Source organism: Haliotis rufescens, unplaced genomic scaffold, assembly GCF_023055435.1.
Source record: "Haliotis rufescens isolate VD_foot unplaced genomic scaffold, xgHalRufe1.0.p SCAF_12, whole genome shotgun sequence".
NCBI classification, from domain to species: Eukaryota; Metazoa; Mollusca; class Gastropoda; order Lepetellida; family Haliotidae; genus Haliotis; species Haliotis rufescens.
Window position 1 is genome coordinate 32,124,416 of NW_025963802.1, and position 25,035 is coordinate 32,149,450.

The following is a 25,035-nucleotide window of genomic DNA, read 5'->3' on the forward strand; positions in this document are numbered from 1 at the left end:
TATCTGGTGAACAGGGCATTGGAGGTGGTGGCCCACGTAGCCATCAGTTCATCCGATAACATTCTAGGACCCCATCGGGCACAAACCATTGACATCTGAAGACGTTGTCGAAGGATTGTTTCCACTGACCCATACGAGAAACCTGAACAGTCTCCTCTAACTCATGGTGTTTAATGCACCTATTGTTCAGTCCCAGGTTGTGGGCGGCATCAGTGTTTTCTTTCGTGGTGCTGGTTGTGGATCGACCAGAGAAAGAATCATATTCCAAACTCTCTCTTCTATGCTGAATGTCCTCCAAGCAGCGTTTTATTGTGGCATATGAGGGGGGAAACACCCCATAAACAGCACTCAGCCGTTCATCTAAATTCTTTTGTTGATTGGCCTCAACGGTAAATATATGATATCTGATCTCTTCTCAGTTTTGTACATTTGAATGCTAAGGAGTAGAATATCCCAGAGTCGAAGTCAATTACCAGTAAGTCGCTTGATTGAAGATTGTGAAAGTTAACCCCACAAGCGGTTCAATACAATGGGCGGAAATATTAACCTATTTTTGTTGAGCGGTCAGCACTTTTGGACTTGATGGAGATCAGAAACACTCAAAATAAGACGAACGTCTTTAACTATCATTGATAAATCATTTATTGTAACTACCTCAATGTGGCCAAAATATAAGTAACAGGGTGAGCTTCTATAAATGCCTGATGATTTTCAGCTAATTTGTGGATCTAAACCGCAGTCTTGCAGACTCTTCCGCAACCTTCTTGACAACACCTCTGGTTGGTCGTACACTCGTCATCACTCAGACAGTTGATGCCAGGGCGGAACACGCAGAACCCCAACATGTTCTGGTCTACCTTCGGACACGACCCTGCAGAAGGAACAAGAGAACAAAGAAGTGAGGTGAGGTGAAATGGGGTTTAACGTCGCGTCCAAGATTATTGCACTTATATAGCGACGTGCATGTACGTGTGTGTTTTGTATGGCTGCTTGTACTAGTCCGGACTGATGCCGATATATAGTTCCAGCTCACTGAGATACCATGCCGCAGTTTAATATGAATACCCCACTCAGACACAGTATACTGACTCCGAGCCGACCAGTCCTTGTTTTAGCCCCTTAATGCCGAGCGCAAGGGTAACAACAAGTACCATCTTTTAACGTCGTTTGGTATGACGCGGCCGGGGATCGAACCCCGGACCTTGCGCTCTCTGGGCGGACGGTCTACCACTAGACCACGGAGCGGGCAGAGAACAGACAACCGTGATAGAATTGAACGTGGCTGTTGGTGTGACGAGCGAACAACGAATTGCTGGGCTGGCCAACCCAACCAAGAGGAAACTGTTAAACCATCTGAACATGTTAAGTGTTTCTTGTTCATAACAGACCACGTCTGTGGTCTCGTGGACATTGCGTCTTCCCGGAGAGCGGAAGGTCGGTGGTTAGGCTTTACTAATATAACTGATAGATTGATATACATCATACAATTTCAAAGCAGAAAACCATGACTTGCATGAATATATAAAACCACCATGACAACCAATTCACCCGAGCCTGTTCTTTCAAAACGTTCATTTACATGGGAAGAGAAGTTTGTCGCTTCTACGGGTTTTCAAGGATATTTTATTTTTTTATTTCATGTGAAACTTCTTTTAGGGACACCGCGCTAGGCAACACTTGAAATCTGGTACAGGTCTTTTTCCTTTGCAATATGCAAAAAAAAATGACGTGACTTCTTACCTGCATGGGTCACCTCCCTTTTGGCGTGAGCCACTGGCTCTTTGCACATCTTTCCACAGCCTTCACTGCAACACAGCTTGCCTGAACATAGACGAATACCAGCATTGTAATGAACCACAGCAATCGGAAATACATTTACCGACTAGCAATATTGTTTTATTTAGAAGGCAGATATAACAATTACCACTCTTTGTAAAATGATACATGTCAAGTATATGCATTTGGTCCCCAAAACAGGCTGTGTGTGAATGTGCCATCTGTGCATCCGTGACTGTGCCAGTGTCTGTATTTTTTCGTGCCAATATCAGTGTATGTGTCTTTATCTGAGTCTATGTATTTATGTGTCCATGTGCCATTATCAGTGTATGTGTGTTATATGTGTCTATGTCTGTATGTGTCCATGTGCCATTATCAGTGTATGTGTGTTATATGTGTCTATGTCTGTATGTGTCTATGTGTCATTATCAGTGTATGTGTGTTATATGTGTCTATGCACGTTTGTGTCCATGTGTCATTATCAGTGTATGTGTCTTAATCTGTGTCTATGTCTGTATGTGTCTATGTGTCATTATCAGTGTATGTCTCTTAATCTTTGTCTTTGTCTGTATGTATCCATGTGCCATTATCAGTGTGTGTGTGTTATATGTGTCTATGTACCGTTGTGCCCATGTGTCATTATCAGTGTATGTGTGTTATATGTGTCTATGTCTGAATGCGTCTATGTGTCATTATCAGTGTATGTGTCTATGTCTGTATGTGTCTATGTGTCATTATCAGTGTATGTGTGTTATATGTGTCTATGTCTGTATGTGTCTATGTGTCATTATCAGTTTATGTGTGTTATATGTGTCTATGTACGTTTGTGTCCATGTGTCATTATCAGTGTATGTGTCTTAATCTGTGTCTATGTCTGTATGTGTCTATGTGTCATTATCAGTGTATGTCTCTTAATCTTTGTCTTTGTCTGTATGTATCCATGTGCCATTATCAGTGTATGTGTGTTATATGTGTCTATGTACCGTTGTGCCCATGTGTCATTATCAGTGTATGTGTGTTATATGTGTCTATGTCTGCATGTCTCGTGTCATTATCAGTGTATGTGTCTTAATCTGTGTCTATGTCTGTATGTGTCTATGTGTCATTATCAGTCTATGTGTCTATGTCTGTATGTGTCTATGTGTCATTATCAGTGCATGTGTCTTAATCTGTGTCTGTGTCTGTATGTGTCTATGTGCCATTATCAGTGTATGTGTCTTTATCTGTGTCTATGTCTGCATGTCTCGTGTCATTATCAGTGTATGTGTCTTAATCTGTGTCTATGTCTGTATGTGTCTATGTGTCATTATCAGTGTATGTGTCTTAATCTGTGTCTTTGTCTGTATGTGTCTATGTGTCATTATCAGTGCATGTGTCTTAATCTGTGTCTGTGTCTGTATGTGTCTATGTGCCATTATCAGTGTATGTGTCTTTATCTGTGTCTATGTCTGTATGTGTCTATGTGTCATTATCAGTGTATGTGTCTTAATCTGTGTCTATGTCTGTATGTGTCTATGTGTCATTATCAGTGTATGTCTCTTAATCTTTGTCTTTGTCTGTATGTATCCATGTGCCATTATCAGTGTATGTGTGTTATATGTGTCTATGTACCGTTGTGCCCATGTGTCATTATCAGTGTATGTGTTATATGTGTCTATGTCTGCATGTCTCGTGTCATTATCAGTGTATGTGTCTTAATCTGTGTCTATGTCTGTATGTGTCTATGTGTCATTATCAGTGTATGTGTCTATGTCTGTATGTGTCTATGTGTCATTATCAGTGTATGTGTGTTATATGTGTCTATGTCCGTTTGTGCCCACGTGCCATTATCAGTATATGTGTCTTTATCTGTGTCTATGTCTGCATGTCTCGTGTCATTATCAGTGTATGTGTCTTAATCTGTGTCTATGTCTGTATGTGTCTATGTGTCATTATCAGTGTATGTGTCTTAATCTGTGTCTTTGTCTGTATGTGTCTATGTGTCATTATCAGTGCATGTGTCTTAATCTGTGTCTATGTCTGTATGTGTCTATGTGCCATTATCAGTGTATGTGTCTTTATCTGTGTCTATGTCTGTATGTGTCTATGTGTCATTATCAGTGTATGTGTCTTAATCTGTGTCTGTGTCTGTATGTGTCCATGTGTCATTATCAGTGTATGTGTCTTAATCTGTGTCTATGTCTGTATGTGCCCACGTGTCATTATCAGTGTTTGTGTCTTAATCTGTGTCTATGTCTGTATGTGTCTACGTGTCATTATCAGTGCATGTGTCTTAATCTGTGTCTATGTCTGTATGTGTCCATGTGTCATTATCAGTGTATGTGTCTTAATCTGTGTCTATGTCTGTATGTGTCCATGTGTCATTATCAGTGTATGTGTCTTAATCTGTGTCTATGTCTGTATGTGTCTATGTGTCATTATCAGTGTATGTGTCTTTATCTGTGTCTATTTATATATGTGTCCACGTGTCATTATCAGTATATGTGTCTTTATCTGTATCTATGTCTGCATGTCTCGTGTCATTATCAGTATATGTGTCTTTATCTGTGTCTATGTCTGTATGTCTCGTGTCATTATCAGTGTATGTGTCTTAATCTGTGTCTATGTCTGTATGTCTCGTGTCATTATCAGTATATGTGTCTTTATCTGTGTCTATGTCTGTATGTCTCGTATCATTATCAGTATATGTGTCTTTATCTGTGTCTATGTCTGTATGTGTCTATGTGTCATTATCAGTTTATGTGTCTTTATCTGTGTCTATGTCTGTATGTGTCTATGTGTCATTATCAGTTTATGTGTCTTTATCTGTGTCTATGTCTGTATGTCTCGTGTCATTATCAGTATATGTGTCTTAATCTGTGTCTATGTCTGTATGTGTCTATGTGTCATTATCAGTGCATGTGTCTTTATCTGTGTCTATGTCTGTATGTGTCTATGTGTCATTATCAGTATATGTGTCTTTATCTGTGTCTATGTCTGTATGTCTCGTGTCATTATCAGTATATGTGTCTTAATCTGTGTCTATGCCTGTATGTCTCGTGTCATTATCAGTGTATGTGTCTTTATCTGTGTCTATGCCTGTATGTCTCGTGTCATTATCAGTGTATGTGTCTTTCTCTGTATCAAGGTCTGCTATTGTGTCATTATCAATGTCAGTGCCTTTCTGTGTATCAATGACTGTTTCAATGTCTGTATATGTCTATGTGTCATTGTCAATGTCAGTGCCTTTCTCTGTATCAATGTCTGTGACAATCCATGTATATGTCTATGTGCCTTTCTCTGTATCAATGACTGTTTCAATGTCTATATATGTCTATATGTCATTATCAATGTCAGTGCCTTTCTCTGTATCAATGACTGTTTCAATGTCTGTATATATGTCTATGTTTCATTATCAATGTCAGTGCCTTTCTCTGAATCAATGGGGGCGGTCGGGTAGCCCCAGTGGCTAAAGCGTTCGCTCGTCACGCCGAAGACCCGGGTTCGATTCCCGACATGGGTACAATGTGTGAAGTCCATTTCTGGTGTCCCCCGCCGTGATATTGCTTGAATATTGCTAAAAGCGGCGTCAAACCATACTCACTCACTCTGAATCAATGTCTTTGACAATCTATGGATATGTCGATGTGCCTTTCTCTGTATCAATGTCTAGGACAATTAATGTATATGTCTATGTGCCTTTCTCTGTATCAATGACTGTTTCAATGTCTATATATGTCTATGTGTCATTATGAATGGCAGTGCCTTTCTCTGTATCAATAACTGTTTCAATGTATATATACTAGTATGTCTATATGTCATTATCAATGTCAGTGCCTTTCTCTGAATCAATGTCTGTGACAATCTATATATATGTCGATGTGCCTTTCTCTGTATCAAGGTCAGTGCCTTTCTCTGAATCAATGTCTGTGACAATCTATATATATGTCGATGTGCCTTTCTCTGTATCAAGGTCAGTGCCTTTCTCTGAATCAATGTCTGTGACAATCTATATATATGTCGATGTGCCTTTCTCTGTATCAAGGTCAGTGCCTTTCTCTGAATCAATGTCTGTGACAATCTATATATATGTCGATGTGCCTTTCTCTGTATCAAGGTCAGTGCCTTTCTCTGAATCAATGTCTGTGACAATCTATATATATGTCGATGTGCCTTTCTCTGTATCAATGTCTGTTTCAATGTCTGTATATGTCTATGTTTCATTATCAATGGCAGTGCCTTTCTCTGTATCAATGACTGTTTCAATGTCTATATACTAGTATGTCGATATGTCATTATCAATGTCAGTGCCTTTCTCTGTATCAATGACTGTTTCAATGTCTGTATATGTCTATGTTTCATTATCAATGTCAGTGCCTTTCTCTGAATCAATGTCTGTGACAATCTATGTATATGTCTATGTGCCTTTCTCTGTATCAATGACTGTTTCAATGTCTATATATGTCTATATGTCATTATCAATGTCAGTGCCTTTCTCTGTATAAATGACTGTTTCAATGTCTGTATATGTCTATGTTTCATTATCAATGTCAGTGCCTTTCTCTGAATCAATGTCTGTGACAATCTATATATATGTCGATGTGCCTTTCTCTGTATCAATGACTGTTTCAATGTCTGTTTATGTCTGTGTTTCATTATCAGTGTCAGTGCCTTTCTCTGTACCAATGTCTGTGTTATATCTGTTGCCCGTATATCTGTTGCGACAAGGCAATATCAAAATCGTCTGATGTGAGCAGCAGACGACATGATCACCTGTTCTCTCCAGTAAATAATAATATACATGTATGTACTAACTGCATGGCACAAGTGACGACAACCGTTCCAGATTAACATACCGTAAGCACACTCGCTGTCTTCAATACAGTTGACGCCGGGAACAAACAAACAAATACCAACCAAACCAGACGAGGCGGGACAGGAGCCGGTTACACGCTTCGCTGGAGGAGAAAGGCGGAACCATACATGGTGAGCTGCTCTTATAACAAAAACCGTTTGTTGAATGCAAATAATTTATCCGGGAAAAAAAAATCTGTTTGTAAGCCAACAAATACTCAAATAATATTTTATTTTGTTGGAAATATGTCGCCAAATCATTTAGTTATACAATTAAACATAATCAGTCTGGCTGAAAGGTGGAGTGTGTGTATGGTGTAGAATGAGAAAACAAATATTAACCAGATTATTTTATCACAAGATCTGGTAAAACAAGGTGAGTGAGTGAGTGAGTGAGTGAGTGAGTGAGTGAGTGAGTGAGCATTGCAGTAGTATCCCGACATGAATTCACATTGCACTCATGATGGTTATCGAACTTTGGCCTTCGGTTTCAAGAGCAAATGCTTTAACCACAAAGCTACCCACCGCCTAGCATCAAGATTATCAACATTGAAGTAATTGAACCTTCTCTGAACATCCGTTGAGCTGTTTAAGAGCTTGATCAGGCTATGTATGTTAAGAATTACTGGCTCACTGAATGTTGATTGTTATAAAGTTTGGATATTCTGTGAGTTGAAAGCCATGACACTGTGTTACCTGGTTGAATTATCTCTCGTTTAGCATTGGGGATGGGGACCTTGCAGACACTGCCGCACCCCTCGCTGCAGCATACTTTACCTGTATAGAAAGATAGAAGTTACAAGGGTGATGTGGTTCATGGCTTCTTAACTAAACCTTGCATTTATAAGTGATTTTTCATTTAAAGAATATGAGTGAGTGAGAATTGATTTGCGCCGCTTTTAGCAAAATTCCAGCAATATCACGGCGGGGAACACCAGAAATGGGCTTAACACATTGTACCCATGTGGGGAATCGAACCTGGGCCTTCGACGTGACGGGCGAATGATTTAACCACTAGGCTTCCGCCATAACAAAATATGAAAAACATAAGAGATTTTATTTCGTTAAGCAACATATATACTGACACCTTAACGACCAATGAAATAATCATTATTAATGAAATATGTATGACCACTAGTTATCACTGATAGATTAATGATCACTGAATTGAGGATGCTCATTTAAATAATGATGAAAATAGAAACACTTGCGATCATTAAATAAAAATAGCTTTGGTTTCCTCGTAAAGCTGGTAGTTTAAATTAAAAAAATTAACCGCAGTTTTGTCTTGATGACGTTAAAATTATGACATTGGTGATAAAATAAACGTTAGTTTCGTTATAGAAGTATGATAGAGAGTGAGTTGGATTTTACAGTATTTCAATTAAATCACAGTGTGTCAGCTTAATGTGAAAGTGATGCGTCTTAGTGATTTACCACTTAAGTTATACCTACTATTACTGGTATGGTGCTGACAAACCTAGAAACATTAATCAGAGCGAATCAGGATTCGAACCCACGATCATAGGTTTTTGTCACGCCTAAAGGACGCAAGTTTCCACAGCGAACTGTGATGCTGTATGTAACTAGTGTAGAGAAGCTCATACCAACCATCAGAACACTCGCTGTCTGAAATGCAGTTGATGCCTTGGATGAAGACACAAGCACCTGCCAAACCAGAAGATGGCGGACAACTGGACGATTCCCTTGTTCCTATACCACAAACGGTCTTTATTATTACCAAAGCAATATTACAGTAAATTATGAAACCAATCTGACAGTATGTACAAAACTGAAACCTGATCCAAAATTTGCAGTTTAAAGTTTTTGATTTAACAAAATAAAATTAGAATTGTAGAACTGCAGTCAGAATAAAAGTAATAAAATATACTTACTTAGACTATCCAGAGCGGGTGAGGCTGAAATGAAATACAAATAATTTAAAAAGGTATGTACACAATCGAATTTGGATAAGACAAACCAATGACTGAAAGTATGAGCAACGTTCAACGTCATCGGAGCAATATGGCACATAATCAACATAGTCAAAATGCCTGATCGTCCGATCATCATTGCAGTAAGCTCTTACGTTTATTTGTTTGTTGTTTAAGCACGAACTCGGTAATATAATATTCAAGCTATATGACGGTGGTCTGTAAATAATCGAGTCTGGACCAGACAATCCAGTGAACGATACTGTAAGTAACAAAACACGCCTTCGGGGTACGATGACAGGACACGCTGTCACCGAGCCTGACCACCCAATCCATTTGGCCACCTTTTAGGACAAGCATATGTTGCTGAGGACCTATTCTTACCCGGAATCCCGGAGGCTGTTAAGAGAAGTTTGAGAAACTGGGGGCCCGAAATCCCCACATAGAGACTAAGAATACACCTCAACATAAATTTGGTGATGAAAAATGTATGGACACCATGTTCACCAGTCAACTCATGATCGTTGTTTTACTCCACAACACATGAAACTGACTACTGGTGGTATCTCTATGTAAATATATATAGGATGACATATCCCCCTTAACCGTTGAATAGCTTACATTGAAACTCCACTAATCGGGACGGTAGCGTTTCATTTGAAACGTCCGGAATAAAAGAAGTGTGGTTACTGAGTAATTCTATTTTGTGTTCATGTAAGCGTTCCCAGCAATGAGTAAGGTAATTTTGTCATCATGTAAGCGTTCCCCAAAGTAAGGTAATTTTGTCATCAAGTAAGCGTTCCCAAAAGAAAGGTCATTTTGTCATCCTGTAAGTGTTCCTAGAAGTGAGTAGCGTCATTTTGTCATCATGTAAGTGTTCCAAGCAGTGAGTAGCGTCATTTTGTCATCATGTTAGTGTTCCTAGCAGTGAGTAGCGTCATTTTGTCATCATGTAAGCGTTCCCAAAAGAAGAATCATTTTGTCATCGTGTAAGGGTTCCTAGTAGTGAGTAAGGTCATCATATAAGGGTTCCTAGCAGTGAGTAAGGTCATCATATAAGGATTCCTAGCAGTGAGTAGCGTCATTTTGTCATCATGTTAGTGTTCCTAGCAGTGAGTAGCGTCATTTTGTCATCATGTTAGCGTTCCTAGCAGTGAGTAGCGTCATTTTGTCATCATGTTAGTGTTCCTAGCAGTGAGTAGCGTCATTTTGTCATCATATAAGGATTCCTAGCAGTGAGTAGCGTCATTTTGTCATCATGTTAGTGTTCCTAGCAGTGAGTAGCGTCATTTTGTCATCATGTTAGCGTTCCTAGAAGTGAGTAGCGTCATTTTGTCATCATGTTAGTGTTCCTAGCAGTGAGTAGCGTCATTTTGTCATCGTGTAAGTGTTCCTAGCAGTGAGTAGCGCCTTTTTGTCATCATGTAAGCGTTCCCAAAAGAAAAATCATTTTGTCATCGTGTAAGGGTTCCTAGTAGTGAGTTAGGTCATCATATAAGGGTTCCTATCTGTGAGTAAGGTCATCATATGAGGGTTTCTAGCTTGAGTAAGGTCATTTTGTCATCGTGTAAGGGTTCCTAGTAGTGAGTAAGGTCATCATATAAGGATTCCTAGCAGTGAGTAAGGTCATTTTGTCATCGTGTAAGGGTTCCTAGCAGTGAGTAACGTCACCATATAAGGGTTCCTATCAGTGAGTAAGGTCATCATATAAGGGCCCCTAGCAGTAACTGAATAAAGTCATTTTGTCATATAGCCGTTCCTTACAGTAACCGAGTGATGTTGTCACGACTTGAACCACCTTGAAATAAATACCTGAAACAGCCACGACGAAAAGCCCCCAAAACACGACCGACTTCATGGTAGTGGCTGAGAACTAGTTACTTGTGTCGAGCTAGCCTTATCAGACACGAGGTGCGGCCACAGATATGTGTTGTGAACTCACCAATGAACAGAATACACTTTAAGGCTCTCGCAGAAATGAAACAAGTAATTGTTTATGGCCACAAAGAATTGAAAAAATAAAATATGTCCAGGCATCGTCTGTTGTTTATAAATGATGGTTAAGCCCCGTAGTGTTATAGTGATCTGACGTCATAGTTGGATCTAACGTTATAACAATTCTATTATTGCATGTATGGTCTTATAACTGTCTTATTAGACTTGTTTATGTTTATTTTCAAATGACTAATACATATGTTTAATGTCATGACTAATACATGTGTTTAATCTCATGACTAATACACATGTTTAAGTCATGACTAACACATATGTTTAATGTCATCACTAATACATATGTTTAATGTCATGACTAGTACATATTTTTAATTCATGACTATTACATATATTTAATGGCATGACTAATACATATGTTTAATGTCATGATTAATACATATTTTTAATGGCATGACTAATACATATTTTTAAAGTCATGACTAATACATATTTTTAATGTCATGACTTATACATATTTTTAATGTCATGACTTATACATATTTTTAATGTCATGACTTATACATATTTTCAATGTCATGACTTATACATATTTTAATGTCATGACTTATACATATTTTTAATGTCATGACTGATACATATGTTTAATGTCACTAATACATATCAACCCATTGGGGGATCCGGGTAAGAATATTATGCTTGGAAGCGACTGGCGACTGAATGGAGCGGGCAGTCAGGCTCGGTGACTTGCAGACTGACTGACTGCATGCCAAGATATCCCAATTACGTGAAATGATTATCTTATGTCAATCCCAGGATTGTCTGGTGCAGACTCGATTATTCACAGACCGCCGTCATATAGCTTGAATATTGCTGAGTGCACGTTAAACACAAACAAGCAAACAAATGGTAGGGCTACCTATATGGTCTATCTAAAGAAATGAAAGAAGGGAACATACACATAGCGATTTTCTTCGTCTGTAGGTATGCTTCGGGACAATAAACTGATTTGAGGCGGGGTGTTGGGTAGTGAATTGGACGGGGATGAAAGTCGTTTAATTAGGGCCAAGGGGTTGAAGATTTTTAATTATGTCAAAGAGGCGTTGTATTTCTAGGTTTTGTGTTAGGGGCGGTAGGGCAGCCAACAACTGGTTTGTCTGGTCCAGAATCCATTATGTACAAGCCACAGTCATACAGATGGAATATTGCTGAATAAAACAAACTAGGCAACCCATCAACGCTGGAAGCGTTCGTAAAATCTATCTTATGCTATTATATATGCTTTAACACAGTGAAGCAAACCAACGTTGAAGTTGATGTAGTTTGTTTGTTTGTTTGTTTAACGCCGCACTCAGCAATATTCCAGCTATACGACGGCGGTCTGTGAACAATCGAGTCTGGACCAGACAATCCAGGGATTGACATCATAAGCATCGATCCACACATTTGGGTTACGACGACATGCATCTACTAAGTTAGAGAGCCTGACCACCCGATCCCGTTAGTCGCCTCTTACGAAAAGCAAAGTCGCCACTTACGACAAGCATGGGTTGCTGAAGACTTGTTCTACCCCGGATCTTCACGGGTCGAAGATAACGTAGTGTCCCAAACATTCTGGACAATATAACCAATTGCAGACGTACCAGGTATGGTCATATTGTATTTATAGAATCTTATTTATTATAAGGGATGGGAATCAGGGAGAGGTGACTCAAAATATTACAGTTTCTTAGGGGCAGGAACAAAATGTATAGGTATGTTATGATTGAATTTTAATAATAACAACAAAAACAATAACAATTATAATATATGTGTGGTTTTCTTGACTAAAAGAAACTGACAATTTTGCGCTCCTAGGATCATAGATTAAATGCACAAAACGGGACAAACTCGAAACAATAGGACATTAATTTATGGATGGTCCCTTTTCAATGTTTATGGACAAAATATATGCCCTTCTTCCACATTTACTTAAAGATGGGATGCCCCAAGAAAACGACTTCATTCCTTGCAGATGTAGAAATTCAGAACAATCGTCGGAAGATATTAAGGTGTGTGTCGGTGTTATTTCTGAAGATTACACACCGTTGAAAGAAACTGTAACCTCGAAATGTACCGTTATGTTGACTATTATTCATGTTTTCTGTTACATTATGTGTCACAGAATACTAATTTAATCCGAATACTCCACTTACTGTCAGGACCGTACACACATCTATAAAAAATTCCTTTATCCGGAAATCCTTTAATCTGGACGAATTCACCAAGAACGGTAGCGTGCCAGTACGAATTAACGGGGTTACACTGTACCGATAGAGTTTAAGTGCATGTGTACTGGTATTTCAACACGCATATATTAAAAATAAGTGTTTTACGTTATTTCATTTTCATTATGCTTACTTCGATCTGAAACGACTTTACATATCAACCTACAAGAACAGACTATTTTGTAAACATTTTAAAAGTTAAGCACCGTGACCAAATCGTTCTTTATAAATTTTGACAGTAATGGTGAGTGAGTGAGTGAGTTTGATTTTACGCCGCTTTTAGCAATATTCCAGCAATGTCACTGCGGGGGACACAAGAAATGGGCTTCACACATTGTACCCATGTCGGGAATCGAACCCGGGTCTTCGTCGTGACGAGCGAACGCTTTAACCACTAGGCTACCCGACCGCCCCGACAGTAATGGTCATGTAAATATTCGATATTCAACACACCAGCAAAGGATGGACACATGAATCGAACAATAAATTTGTAACAATATTGTTATATTGTAATTTACACAGATGGACAAATTCTTACGTTTTCCAGAGGTCTAAAATAATGAAAAAAATATGTTAGACTTGGGGCGCTCGCTCTTTAAGCCGAAGACCCGGGTTCGATTTCCTACATGGGTACAATGAGTGAAGCCTATTTATAGTGTCTCGCCGGAATATTGCTGAAGGCGGCGTAAAACAATGCTCACTCACTCACTCACTGTTAGTCGTGATTTCATTTGGTCGTTGTTGTAAGTTCTCCTTACTTATAAGCAGAACGATGTGTGTTGACGATGTTAATTTTCAATCATATTAATTACAATATCTTTTTTATAAATTATATCAGAACTGCAAAAGAAACTTTATGTCACACAGGAAAATAAACATTGTTTTGTTTCGTGTGAAAGAAATCTGTCCTGTTCCTGGTATAACCTTAGAGATTTAATGAAAAATGTCATCATATTCTTGTAACACAATATTCACAGATAAAAAAACGTTACTACTGTGAGTATATTTGACTTTGTCCAACTTCTTTCGATGTGATGGTTGTAGTGAATATACACTGCCGGGAAAAGGAAATATACACTTGAATATTGGATTTAAGTAAAAAATTACAAACGTGATGAAAATCATACTAGGAAAACAGTCGCCGAAACACTGCAAACCTGAGGTACAAAACACAACTAGATACCCGTATTAAATACGTCACCATCGAATAGTGAGTGAGTATGGTTTTACGCCGCTTTTAGCAATATTCCAGCAATATCACGGCGGGGGACACCAGAAATGGGCTTCACACATTGTACCCATGTCGGGAATCGAACCCGAGTCTTCGGCGTGACGAGCGAACGCTTTAACCACTAGGCTACCCGACCGCCCCTTTCCATCGAATAACCATTTCTTGTTTGTTTCACTTCAGCCACCATCAAACATGGGTGAAAACTAGTGCTTTCTTTTGCCCGGTTGCTTATATTGTTGTTTGTTTGTTTGTTTGTTGTTTAACGCCGCACTCGGCAATATTCCAGCTATATGACGGCGGTCTGTATAAATAATCGAGTCTCGACCAGACAATCCAGTGATTGGAATCATAAGCATCGATCCACGCAATTGGGATCCATGACATGCATCAACTAAGTCAGCGAGCCTGACGACAAGCATTGTCGCCTTATGAAACGTCTACTATGAATACATAAACCTAGAAATGTGTCATATCGGTCAAAGTGTTAAACAGTTCTCCAAGTTACCTAATCATTAATAGCTACTGCTATATCTCAAACAGAAAGCAGGCACGTAAGGATGAGGATATGACTAGAACCCGTATGTACATAGTTCACTTCCTGTTGAACAGTGAATATTTGGTTGACATATGCCCCTACATTTCATCTGGAACAAATATAAACGAAAGAATTTATAACTGCAAAATAGAATACAGTTTCACTACAAGATGTATTTAAAACCATGTCATAATTAATGTTGAAATATGAAACAAATCGAACAAACCATTTTTTTGAAGGAATACAAAATGCCACGCAGAATAAATACAAACACAATTATTCTCATTATTTAAGATTTATTAATCACACATGTCTTTCGATACCACGTGAAATTTGACACCATGTCACCAACACTACTCATTGACGCCATACAGACTATCACATGACCCCTAGATATAGCAGAAACTCTTGTCGTCGTAGGATTAACATCAAATAGCATTACAAACACACAATTATCAAGCTCACTTGAAAATGATAGGGATATTTTAGTCGTCATAAATTAGTCTTCACTGCCACGCTGGCATTTATGACTATACCGCTTCAACGCCGGAAAGTTAATATCAGAAGGTTTCTTATCTATCTGGGTATATCTCAACACCAAGTGCAATGTCAACGGCTTTGTCAATGTCATAACAACTCGTATATCTACATTATGGCTATCTGTGGGTACATTTTGACAATTTATATGTTCAAATGAAGAATTTCTATAGATTATGAAGTAGTTGTACTCGACCTTTCTTGCTTTATGTCTCAATGTTATGTCGAATGGAAGAGCCCATGGAATACTGGTCCTGTATCTGGAATGTATATTGTAGGTATAAGCGAGTTTAGGTATTGGCAGGGGGTCTATAAGTAATGGAATTCACGCGAGATGATTTACCCTCGTACTTTTAACGATGGAATTACGACTCTTGCTCCAAAGTTGTTTGGTCAGTGTTACAACATTTCAAGGCTTCAGTACAGCTTACAAAACGTTTTAGGGTTGGTTGGTTGGTTGTTTAACGCCGCACTCAGCAATGTTCCAGCTATATGACGGCGGTCTGTAAATAATGGAGTCTGGACCAGACAATCCAGTAATTATCATGAGCATCGATCCACGCAATTGGGATCGATGACATGCATCAACCAAGTCAGCGAGCCTGACCACCCGATCCCGTTAGTCGTCTTTTACGACAAGCATAGTCACCGTGTACGGCAAGCATGGGTTGCTGAAGACCTATTCTACCCCGGAATCTTCACGGGTCCGTTTTATGGTAGACATGTGGAGGACATTTTCATTTCAGTGACATTAATGATGTCTGATATAATTACTTATTTCGACTTGTACCATATTTTCCAATGTTATTTTTTCAGGTGGACAATTTACCTGCCTTTGCATGTATTTGTGACTGGTGCCAACGGGTGGGTATGATGCGCTCATTGAGCAAGAAAACAAGTATATAAGGCTCTGTATCGAGGGTGAGAAAAAGACCACTGCACATTTTTATCCTTAATAACTTGAGCCAACATAATATTTATGATTTTATGGTTTTGTCAGGACTAAGTACAATAAAAGCAACAAAACCCTTTCAATATTCATATGCAATCACTGCCGAAAACAGAGTCTATTGTATGATTCCGACATTATCATAACCATGTTTTTTAATCACTATCAAATAGTGGTGATACCAAGTGTTCGCGAAAAGCCGGGCGTATCCTGCCCCACCAAAGGGACATCATTCTTGTCACCGATACGTCAATTTGGGAAGGCATTTTCTGTCCCCTTTGACACAAACGTGATTGACGATTCAGGGAAAACATGGCGGACCTCGCTTTCGAAATGTCACGCTTGCATCCTAAGTACCAAGTTGTCCGACTCCCTACTGTTCTCGGTGCCTTAGGTTTGGTACCTCCCAATCTGTTGTCTTACATTGGGAGAGTACTCGGGTTTGCTGCCAGAAATACAGCCCTTCTGACAATCTAGGTAATGCAGAAGGCTGCAGTGTTGGGGAGTCTTCACATTCTCCGACAAGTTCTGGGTGGGTTTGACTAGGCAGCACTTCCTGGGAGAAGTTCCATTCGCTGTCTGGGATATGTGTGGAAACAAAAGGTTATTGCGTGTCTAATTACATCATATGAAACATGGCGGATACATAATTATGTCAGTACAATGGGCGTCCGATATAATTAACAAATTGTTTGTTTTCACTGTTCAGCTTATATATCTACAACTATAAGACGGCGACCTGTAAATAACTGACTAGACAAACCAGTGGTTGATATGATGAGCAACGTCCAACGCCGTCGGAGCAATCAAGTCCCAGCCGATCCATTTGATCACCTCGTACTACAAGCCCCTGTTGCTGGGACTTGTTCTAACCAGGAACTCCCCTGGGGATGTGATTAAAGATATAATAGTAACAATATAGATTTAACATTACGCCACAAACGACGTTGTAATTGGCATTTCATTGCCATAGATATTTGAATATCAATCAAATAGATAACAGGACAGAACGGGTACTTATATAACAGGGCAATAACAGTTACCATAAAATAAGTCTAACTGATGATAACACAAATGCATGTTATCATTACTGATAAAAGTAATGTCGTAAATTAAACCGAAGTACGTTTGAATAGAAATGTTATTAGGTTTGCATCTAGGATTTGTTTGTTTGTTTGTTTAACGCCGCACTCAGCAATATTCGAACTATATGACAACGGTCTGTAAATAATCGAGTATGGACTAAACAATCCAGTGTTTGACATTATGAGCAACGATCTGTGCAATTGGGATACGATGACATGCATCAACCACGTCAGCGAGCCTGACCACCCGATCCCGTTAGTCGCCTCTTACGACAAGCATAGTCGCCTTTTACGGCAAACGTGGGTTGCTGAAGACCATTTCTAACTCGGATCTTCATCTGCATCCATGAAAATATTTGCTTTAAAAAATTCTTCTTTCGCTAAACTCTTAACCATTGCAAGATGTCCACTTCATCATTGGATAATGTTTAATTTAAACAAACGAAACTATTAATGGATGATTTCTCGATGTGGCAATTATGGCCATATCGACCTCTGTACGTGACGGAAGAACTTGTTTGAACACACCGTGTGGATATTACTTCTGCAATATGTTTCAAAATCATTTTCTATAAATCCCAGTAATTCTTTATAAACATAATATGAAGAAATCGTCATAAAGGGAACAATAAACGCATACTTAAATCGTCCGCCCCACCCAATATCAACCTTTTACACCAGCCATCACTTTAAGCGACAGAGGCATTTATTTGTCTTGATATTAAGCCGACAGAAGGAAAGACAGGCTTCACCACGCACGGGCAATTAATTCGTGAAGTGTCCACTATAGCTGGTCACTTCAGCTACCAGTCCAGTCTGAGCGACCCCAGACTGGTCATATTTTTCAAATTAAGACCAATCGTTTCACGATTTGGTCGCTCTACCCGAGACATTATTGACAGTTCTAAGGCTCTCCGTGTCTGTTCTATTGTCACCAGTGATGCCGTCAAGCCACCCTATTTTGACCATCATACATAAGGGTGCTTTGCGCGTCGAAGACGAGGTATTTTAATATGAAATGCTTGTTATGATGTTCACAATGAGACGTCGTTAAGAGACAAAATATATGTGCCCTAGGCATCGTGTTTACTTATGTGGTGGGCGGACGGAAGGTGTTGAATAAATAGTGTTATGGGCTCTTTCAAAATGCTTTTCATTTCCATGAGGACCTGCACTGTTCAAGATATGTTTAATTGTGACTAGCGGTTATCTAAGGCGTGTTTTAGATCTCCTACATATAAAATATGAGTGTTGGGTTGGGAGAAGGGTTGAAGCACTGGTAATAATTTGCGATGATCGGGGATGACACGTAGAAATATGTTGTATACAGCTAAGACCTCGCGAGTCCGGACGCAGATAATCCGGACTAACCTCTCTCCGGGCGAATATTTCAGATGAAGTGAGGTGATATTGAATATTTTTTAACGTCGCGTACAAGATTATGTAACAAGCCTGGTGCTGAGCCACTGATATATTACGAGCCCAACATTCCTTGTTTTATCCCCATAATGCAAAGCGCCTTGCAGGGTAACAGGTACCAATTGTTAACGTACCTTGGTATGACGCTGTCTGTAGAACGAACCACAGACTTCAGGCTCTCCAGGCGCTATCCACTAGACCAACGGTGCGGTTATGGAAAGAGAGTTGCATTTAAGTTAAGCACACACACACACACACACACACACGCGCGCGCGCGCGCACATACACACACACACACACGACAGCGATATTACTTGGATATAATGCTTCGTTAATCCAGCCATTTGGTTATTTCACTTGAAACTGCACCATCGGAAAATCGGGGCTTCGCTGCACAGCATTCTACCAAAATGGATATATTATAAGGGTAGAATGGACCTCTTTTAATGATGTTACCTCAAGAATGACATTCCATATCAAAATAAGTAAATTAACTTGTGAAAAGGATATAGATATTAAAATGAATACTCACACTTTTACGTTTATTTACGGTAACGTTGGATACCTTTAACGTTAACTACACTTCACAGTACTGTTGTCAAATGTGCATGCAGATCGTGACATTTATAATATACCTCACGAGAAGCTCGTGAACATTTGAAAAGTATTTTTGTAACGCAAACCCGACCAGGCACAGCACGATATGCAGGCTTTTACACAGAAGCTCGTGGATGTGATGAAATAAGACGCATAGCATAAACCTTCTAAAACTGCGGATAAAATGGAATTTACCCGCGTGTACATGATTTCAGGGGATAACAATGACACCCCACACAGTCGTGTACGTGCAATATGTGCAGCATGATCTTTAACTGTTCGTACAAGTGTGGCTTCTTTTTGTTACGTTTGCACGTGAACTGTATGACACCTCACACCAAGGACACAATCCAGTCTGACACGGGCATGTCAGATACATATTGCACTGACTCAGTTTGGGTTTTTCTGAATAAAGAGAACAAAAACGTGCGATGAACGAAAGTTCTTTTTGATATTCAGCTGTTGTCTTTCTATCACGTAGGAGCAAGTGCTGATGCAGCTTTTGTTGAAGGGGGAAGGGGGAGGGGGGTGGGGGGTATATTTTGTGTAAAGATCACATTATCAAGTGCGTTGGGGATTGTTATTTCTGATTGAGTGAGTGAGTTGGGTTTAACGCCGCTTTTAACAGTATTCCAGTTATATCGCGGCGTGTCAGCTTAATGTGGGAGGAAAGCCCGAAGTGATGCAGGTCTCAGACGTTTACCACTTCGGTGAAACCCACGAGCACGGGTATGGTGCTGACAAACCTAGAAACATAATCGGGGCGAACCGGGATTCGAACCCACAATCATAGGTTTCTGACGTGCCCAAGGGACGCAACTCTGCACAGCGAATCGCGGCGCCTTAGACGACTGGGCCATCCGTGCCCCCCTTTTTTCTGATTGAAAACACATCAAGAAATGTTTGTTGTTTAACGCCGTACTCATCAATATTACAGCTATATGACGGCGGTCTGTAAATAATCGAGTCTAGGCCAGACCATCCAGTGTTTGACATCAGGATCATGAGTTAAGATTCGGGTTAGAATAGGTCTTCAGCAACCCATACTTGTCGTAAGAGGCGACTAACGGGATCGGTTGGTCAGGCTCGCTGACTCAGTTGCGTTGATCGATTCTCATGATGTCAATCACTGGATTGTCTGGTCTAGACTCGATTATTTACAGACCGCCGTCATACAGCTGTAATATTGCGGCGTTAAACAACAAACAAACGACCAGCGTCAACTGTACTTCCCTCTCACATTAAAACTGATAACCTAATCTTAGACAAACTATACTTTTCAACGCTTTAGTCATATTTGGTCATTTTTCTCATTTTCAGATCAGCAATGTTCCGATAATACGCCATAAACGTGGCATGACGTAATGAATACAAACTAAAGTTTTGTGACGTCATATTGATGGAATGTTGTTTGGTCACTCATATTAGCGTTTTCTTTGTCATGTGATCTGTGTGTGAGGGGGGCCACCGGTGGGGCAGGATACACTCATCTTTTCACGGACTATTTGATAGTGATTCATTAACACATGCTTAAGATAAGGTTGTACAATGTACTCCGCACTTGGCAGATATTTCTTATGATTCTGAAAAAGTTTTTTTCGCTTTTATTTAAACAGAATACCCAACCCGTGTGATATGATATTTATTCTATACTCATATAATCGTCCAAATTATTTATAAATTATCTAAAACCTAATGAAACTATATGCCAAACATTCTGAAGCCTACCAATGTTTTAGAATTTCAGCTTCGACTAATTGTCTCAAACATGGCCTGATTCAAAATGCACAATAATTAATCAAACCTTTTCACGTTTTTTGTTACTTCCGCTTCGAGTTTGAGATACTTGAAGTGAGTGGGTGACTTATTTCTATTGCAGTGGTTAAAGCTTTCGCTCCTCACGCCGAAGAATCGGGTTCGATTCCCGACATGGATACAACGCGTGAAGCCCATTTCTGGTGTCCCCCGCCGTAATATTGCTGGAATGTTGCTAAAAGTGGCGTAAAACCATACACACTCACTCACTCATGCATGCTAGGAACTGAGGTTACAGTGGCCCTTACTGTGTTTCTGGGTTTGTCAGTACCATACCCGTGCTCATGTGTTTCCACCAAAGTGTTAAACATCTAAAACCTGCATCACTTCGGGCTACCCCTCATATAGCTAAATAATGGAACTATTGCAACGTTAAACTCATCTCACTCTTGATACTTGACTAAGGAAATGCAACAAGGAAGATCTCTCCAGATGTATGTCTAAACAGTCTAGGATGTTTATACAGCCACAACTATACAAACTCTACAATAAGACGTTATTAACATCTTGCAATCTATACTTGAATTGGTATATGGATATGTGGAAACGATGGGTCAGAGTGAAGCTCCCTGTCTAACACCTGTTCGGTACCCTTTCAAAGTATTATGAACAACATACAAAGTGTTAGATGCAATGACAAACACCAATTAATAGATTCAAAGAAAGCGAATGCCTTCCTGGCGATCCTGAAAGATTGGATGTAAGGTATTATATTTACATCGAGTGGTTTTCATTCCGTCGGGCTCTCTGCCAGCAGTTGTTGGACCACGCCCGCTCTCTGCCAAATGGTACTGGACAAAATGGATTACCAATACCTAGATACCTAGATAAGTCATCTCCATTTCAACTATCGGTAATTCTGTTTGAAGTTGCGGACAATTTATCTTCCACAAACACGAACGTTAAGACATGTTCCTTGAAAAAAACTGAAAAGAAGTGCGGCAAAAATCTTTATGTTGCATTCTATGGCTCCTAAGAAGGGCTTTAATGGTCATATATTTACACAGTCCCACGCCATGTTAAGCATTATACCTAAAAGGATCTTAAATGTCGGAGTATAAAGACGCAATTAAAGGATTATATCACATTTATTACAGAAACAACTACAAATCGTTCTTCACTGGATAGATTTAGAATATAACGACGTGTTGACTGTTTCATACAGGGCTATCTGTATCGCATGAAGCTTTACAGAGAAAAATAACACGGATCTGATGGACGAGCTTAATTCGAGCACTCCTAAGAGATCGTAAACTTTATGGATTATCCCTGACGAGGATAATCCGGGCAATGAATACCCGGATTATAGTGGCAAATCTAGATGTTTGAATGACGAAAGTTTAATTGATCTCATAGCTCTTGGTGTAGTCACCCGCGCTGGCGGATTTCAAAAAGATTCTCCAATTTCTCGGCAAGGAACATTTGAATGAAGGCAGGTTCGTTTATTTCACATTGACCTCATCGATTTGTGGAGTCTGACACTATTATTAACAGGGGCTTATGGCGACAGGAGGTTTACAAAAGATTAATAGAATAAAGCATTTAACATGGCCTCCCTATTGAGGGGTCCCAATCCTAGACATTGCCGACAAAAGTCTTTGCTAATGACCCTGAGTAAATACACTGTCAAAGAAGTAGTCAACCTTTTCTTTGTCCCGGTTTATGAGACTGTTTCAGACTAAATGCAAAATGAGCCTTGTCGACGTTTTCACTTAATAAATGACGGTATATTAATTTTATAGAAAATGACTTGTTTTGATAATTCTTTATCCGGGAACGACTAATAACTCTCATATTCACGATATTCGATCTCTGAAACCAATAATTCGCTCATATCTGTCCAATATTTTTGGCAATAAGATAAGCTTTGCATGTAAATTGCACTCGGGCATTGTCACTTCACGACATAGGATTGCATGTTGGCATGGATGCGTTCTCATACAAGGCTGACAAGTCGCGGTCCTACTATAGAACGGTTTATCTCGTGAAGGGATTTTCTCTTGAGAAAGTGTTGTATGGACTTTAAGACCTTGTCATTAGGATACATAATCACCCCTTATTCCTAAACTACAAGGACACACCCTAATCGAAGACATGATTTGTGTGCCAAAAAGCTTCTTTTGTCATGAAACCTTTTTTCGTATTTTATGTCATTTTCTCAATGAAAGTTGACGTTAAAAGCAAATTGTGAACGTTTGTCAATAAGTCAGCCATCAAATATAGTCTTTAATTATTCACATGTAGAAGCACATATGCAGTAGTTCGTTCTGTCAAAAAGACACTTATTCTTTCCTTGTAGAGTCAATAAAAATTAAACCTTAAACATCTATAACAAATGCATCTTGTCACTCTGACAAGGTCAGATTATCAACTCTAAGTCATTATTAATAATATGACGCTATTTATTACTTTATCCCAATCACATCAATGAACTGTACATGTAATTAATAAACGTATCACATCAATAATGAGAAAAATGAGTTGACGTGAAATTGTATATGGGGTCACGGGTGGCCTCATCGTATAAGGAGCCACGGTTTTCTTTGCAGGGTTGCGTCCCTTGATCGTCAATGGGAACCACATAGCCTTTTTAGTGAATCTTCGCCTTAAAATTCAAATACAGAGGCTATTCATGAAAGCCGCTATGTTTCATGCAGAATTACGTCCCTTAGTTGCGTGATGATCCGATGTTAAAGGCTTCGAATCCTAGATCCACCATGACATTATCCTTTGCATGTCAGTACCGTTGGTTTCGACAATCTGGTACACATATAAGTCTTGCATCATCTGTACTTGCCTCCCAGATTTAACGACACAAGGTGATATAACTGATAACTGTTCAAGTCACTTGTTCACCCTTTTAAATATACCCACGTTTTCTAATCATGAAGTAATTCAATAGGATGTACACGTAGGTGGAAGAGGATACCCTCACCTATTCGCGAACACCTGGTTTCACTATTGTATAGTGAATCGTAAACACATGGTTATGGTAAGTTGGAATCGTACAATGGACCCTGCTTTTATTAGAGATACTTGACCAGTGAAGATCCGGGGTAGAATAGGTCTTCAGCAACCCGTGCTTGCCGTAAAAGCGACTATGCTTGTCGTAAGAGGCGACTAATGGGATCGGATGGTCAGGCTCGCTGGTTAATGCGTGTCATCGTATCCCAATTGCGTGGATCGATGCTCATGATGTCAATCACTGGATTGCCTGTTCCAGACTTGATTTTTTACAGACCGCCGTCATATAGCTGGAATATTGCTGAGTGCGGCGTTAAACAAGAAACAAACAAAACTAGAGATACTTATGATTATGGAAATATTTATGATAATGATTTATTTATTGTGTATTATGAGTTTTTCGGCAATATTCATATTTAATGAATAATGACTATGGAATTTTATTTTCGTATTTAATCATAAGGGTATTAATCACAGGCGTATTACGGTTGAGGTTAAAATGTCATTGTAGAATTCAAATATTCATTTTTTAACATAAAAGTCGTTTATAACGCACTTGTTTTTTGTGTGTGTCACGCTCATAATGAAATATAGAAACCGAAACTGATTATCTAATAACATCTATTGTAACATGACAAACGTTATATGAATAACATGTCATCGTTTCCTCTGTTCCTTTCATCCTGCTCAAATAGTGACCATAATTTCGTATGGCCAGCTAGTTATTAAAAACTCAGTTGCGCTTGAGAACAGGTACGCTATGAATATTTTAAATAGTGTTGTTTTGAGTGAGTGAGTGAGTGAGTGAGTGAGTGAGTGAGTGAGTGAGTGAGTGAGTGAGTGAGTGAGTGAGTGAGTGAAAATTTATAGCCACATCGGCAGTTTTTTATCCATATTGTCACAAGAAAATGTTTATTTTAAAACTAGTTCGAGAACATTTTAAAGAATAAACTATAATTCAACAACACAATATAAAAAAGAGCTGCTGCTCGGCAACAACCAAAGTTAGGCCACCATTCTATAGCGACCGTGGTGACTTATTGTTGTCTTGTGGTTTCGTTGATAATGTGTGGGAATAAAATGTTTCCGTAATTAAAATTAGAAATTGAAACCAAGTAGAATCAAACGTGAACAGACAAATGA

At 39.2% G+C, this 25,035-nt stretch overlaps 1 protein-coding gene across 1 annotated transcript; it reads right to left on the bottom strand.

The window, feature by feature from the left end:
- Positions 1-624: 624 nt before the first annotated feature.
- Positions 625-10,492, bottom strand: LOC124117531 (WAP four-disulfide core domain protein 5-like). The gene is made up of 7 exons (XM_046479466.2): positions 10,356-10,492; positions 8,505-8,528; positions 8,221-8,322; positions 7,306-7,386; positions 6,612-6,713; positions 1,741-1,821; positions 625-871 (listed from the first exon to the last, which is right to left on the bottom strand). Exons 1-7 carry the CDS (start codon positions 10,399-10,401, stop codon positions 729-731), a joined length of 579 nt encoding a protein of 192 aa, XP_046335422.2. The 5' UTR covers positions 10,402-10,492; the 3' UTR covers positions 625-728.
- Positions 10,493-25,035: the final 14,543 nt, after the last annotated feature.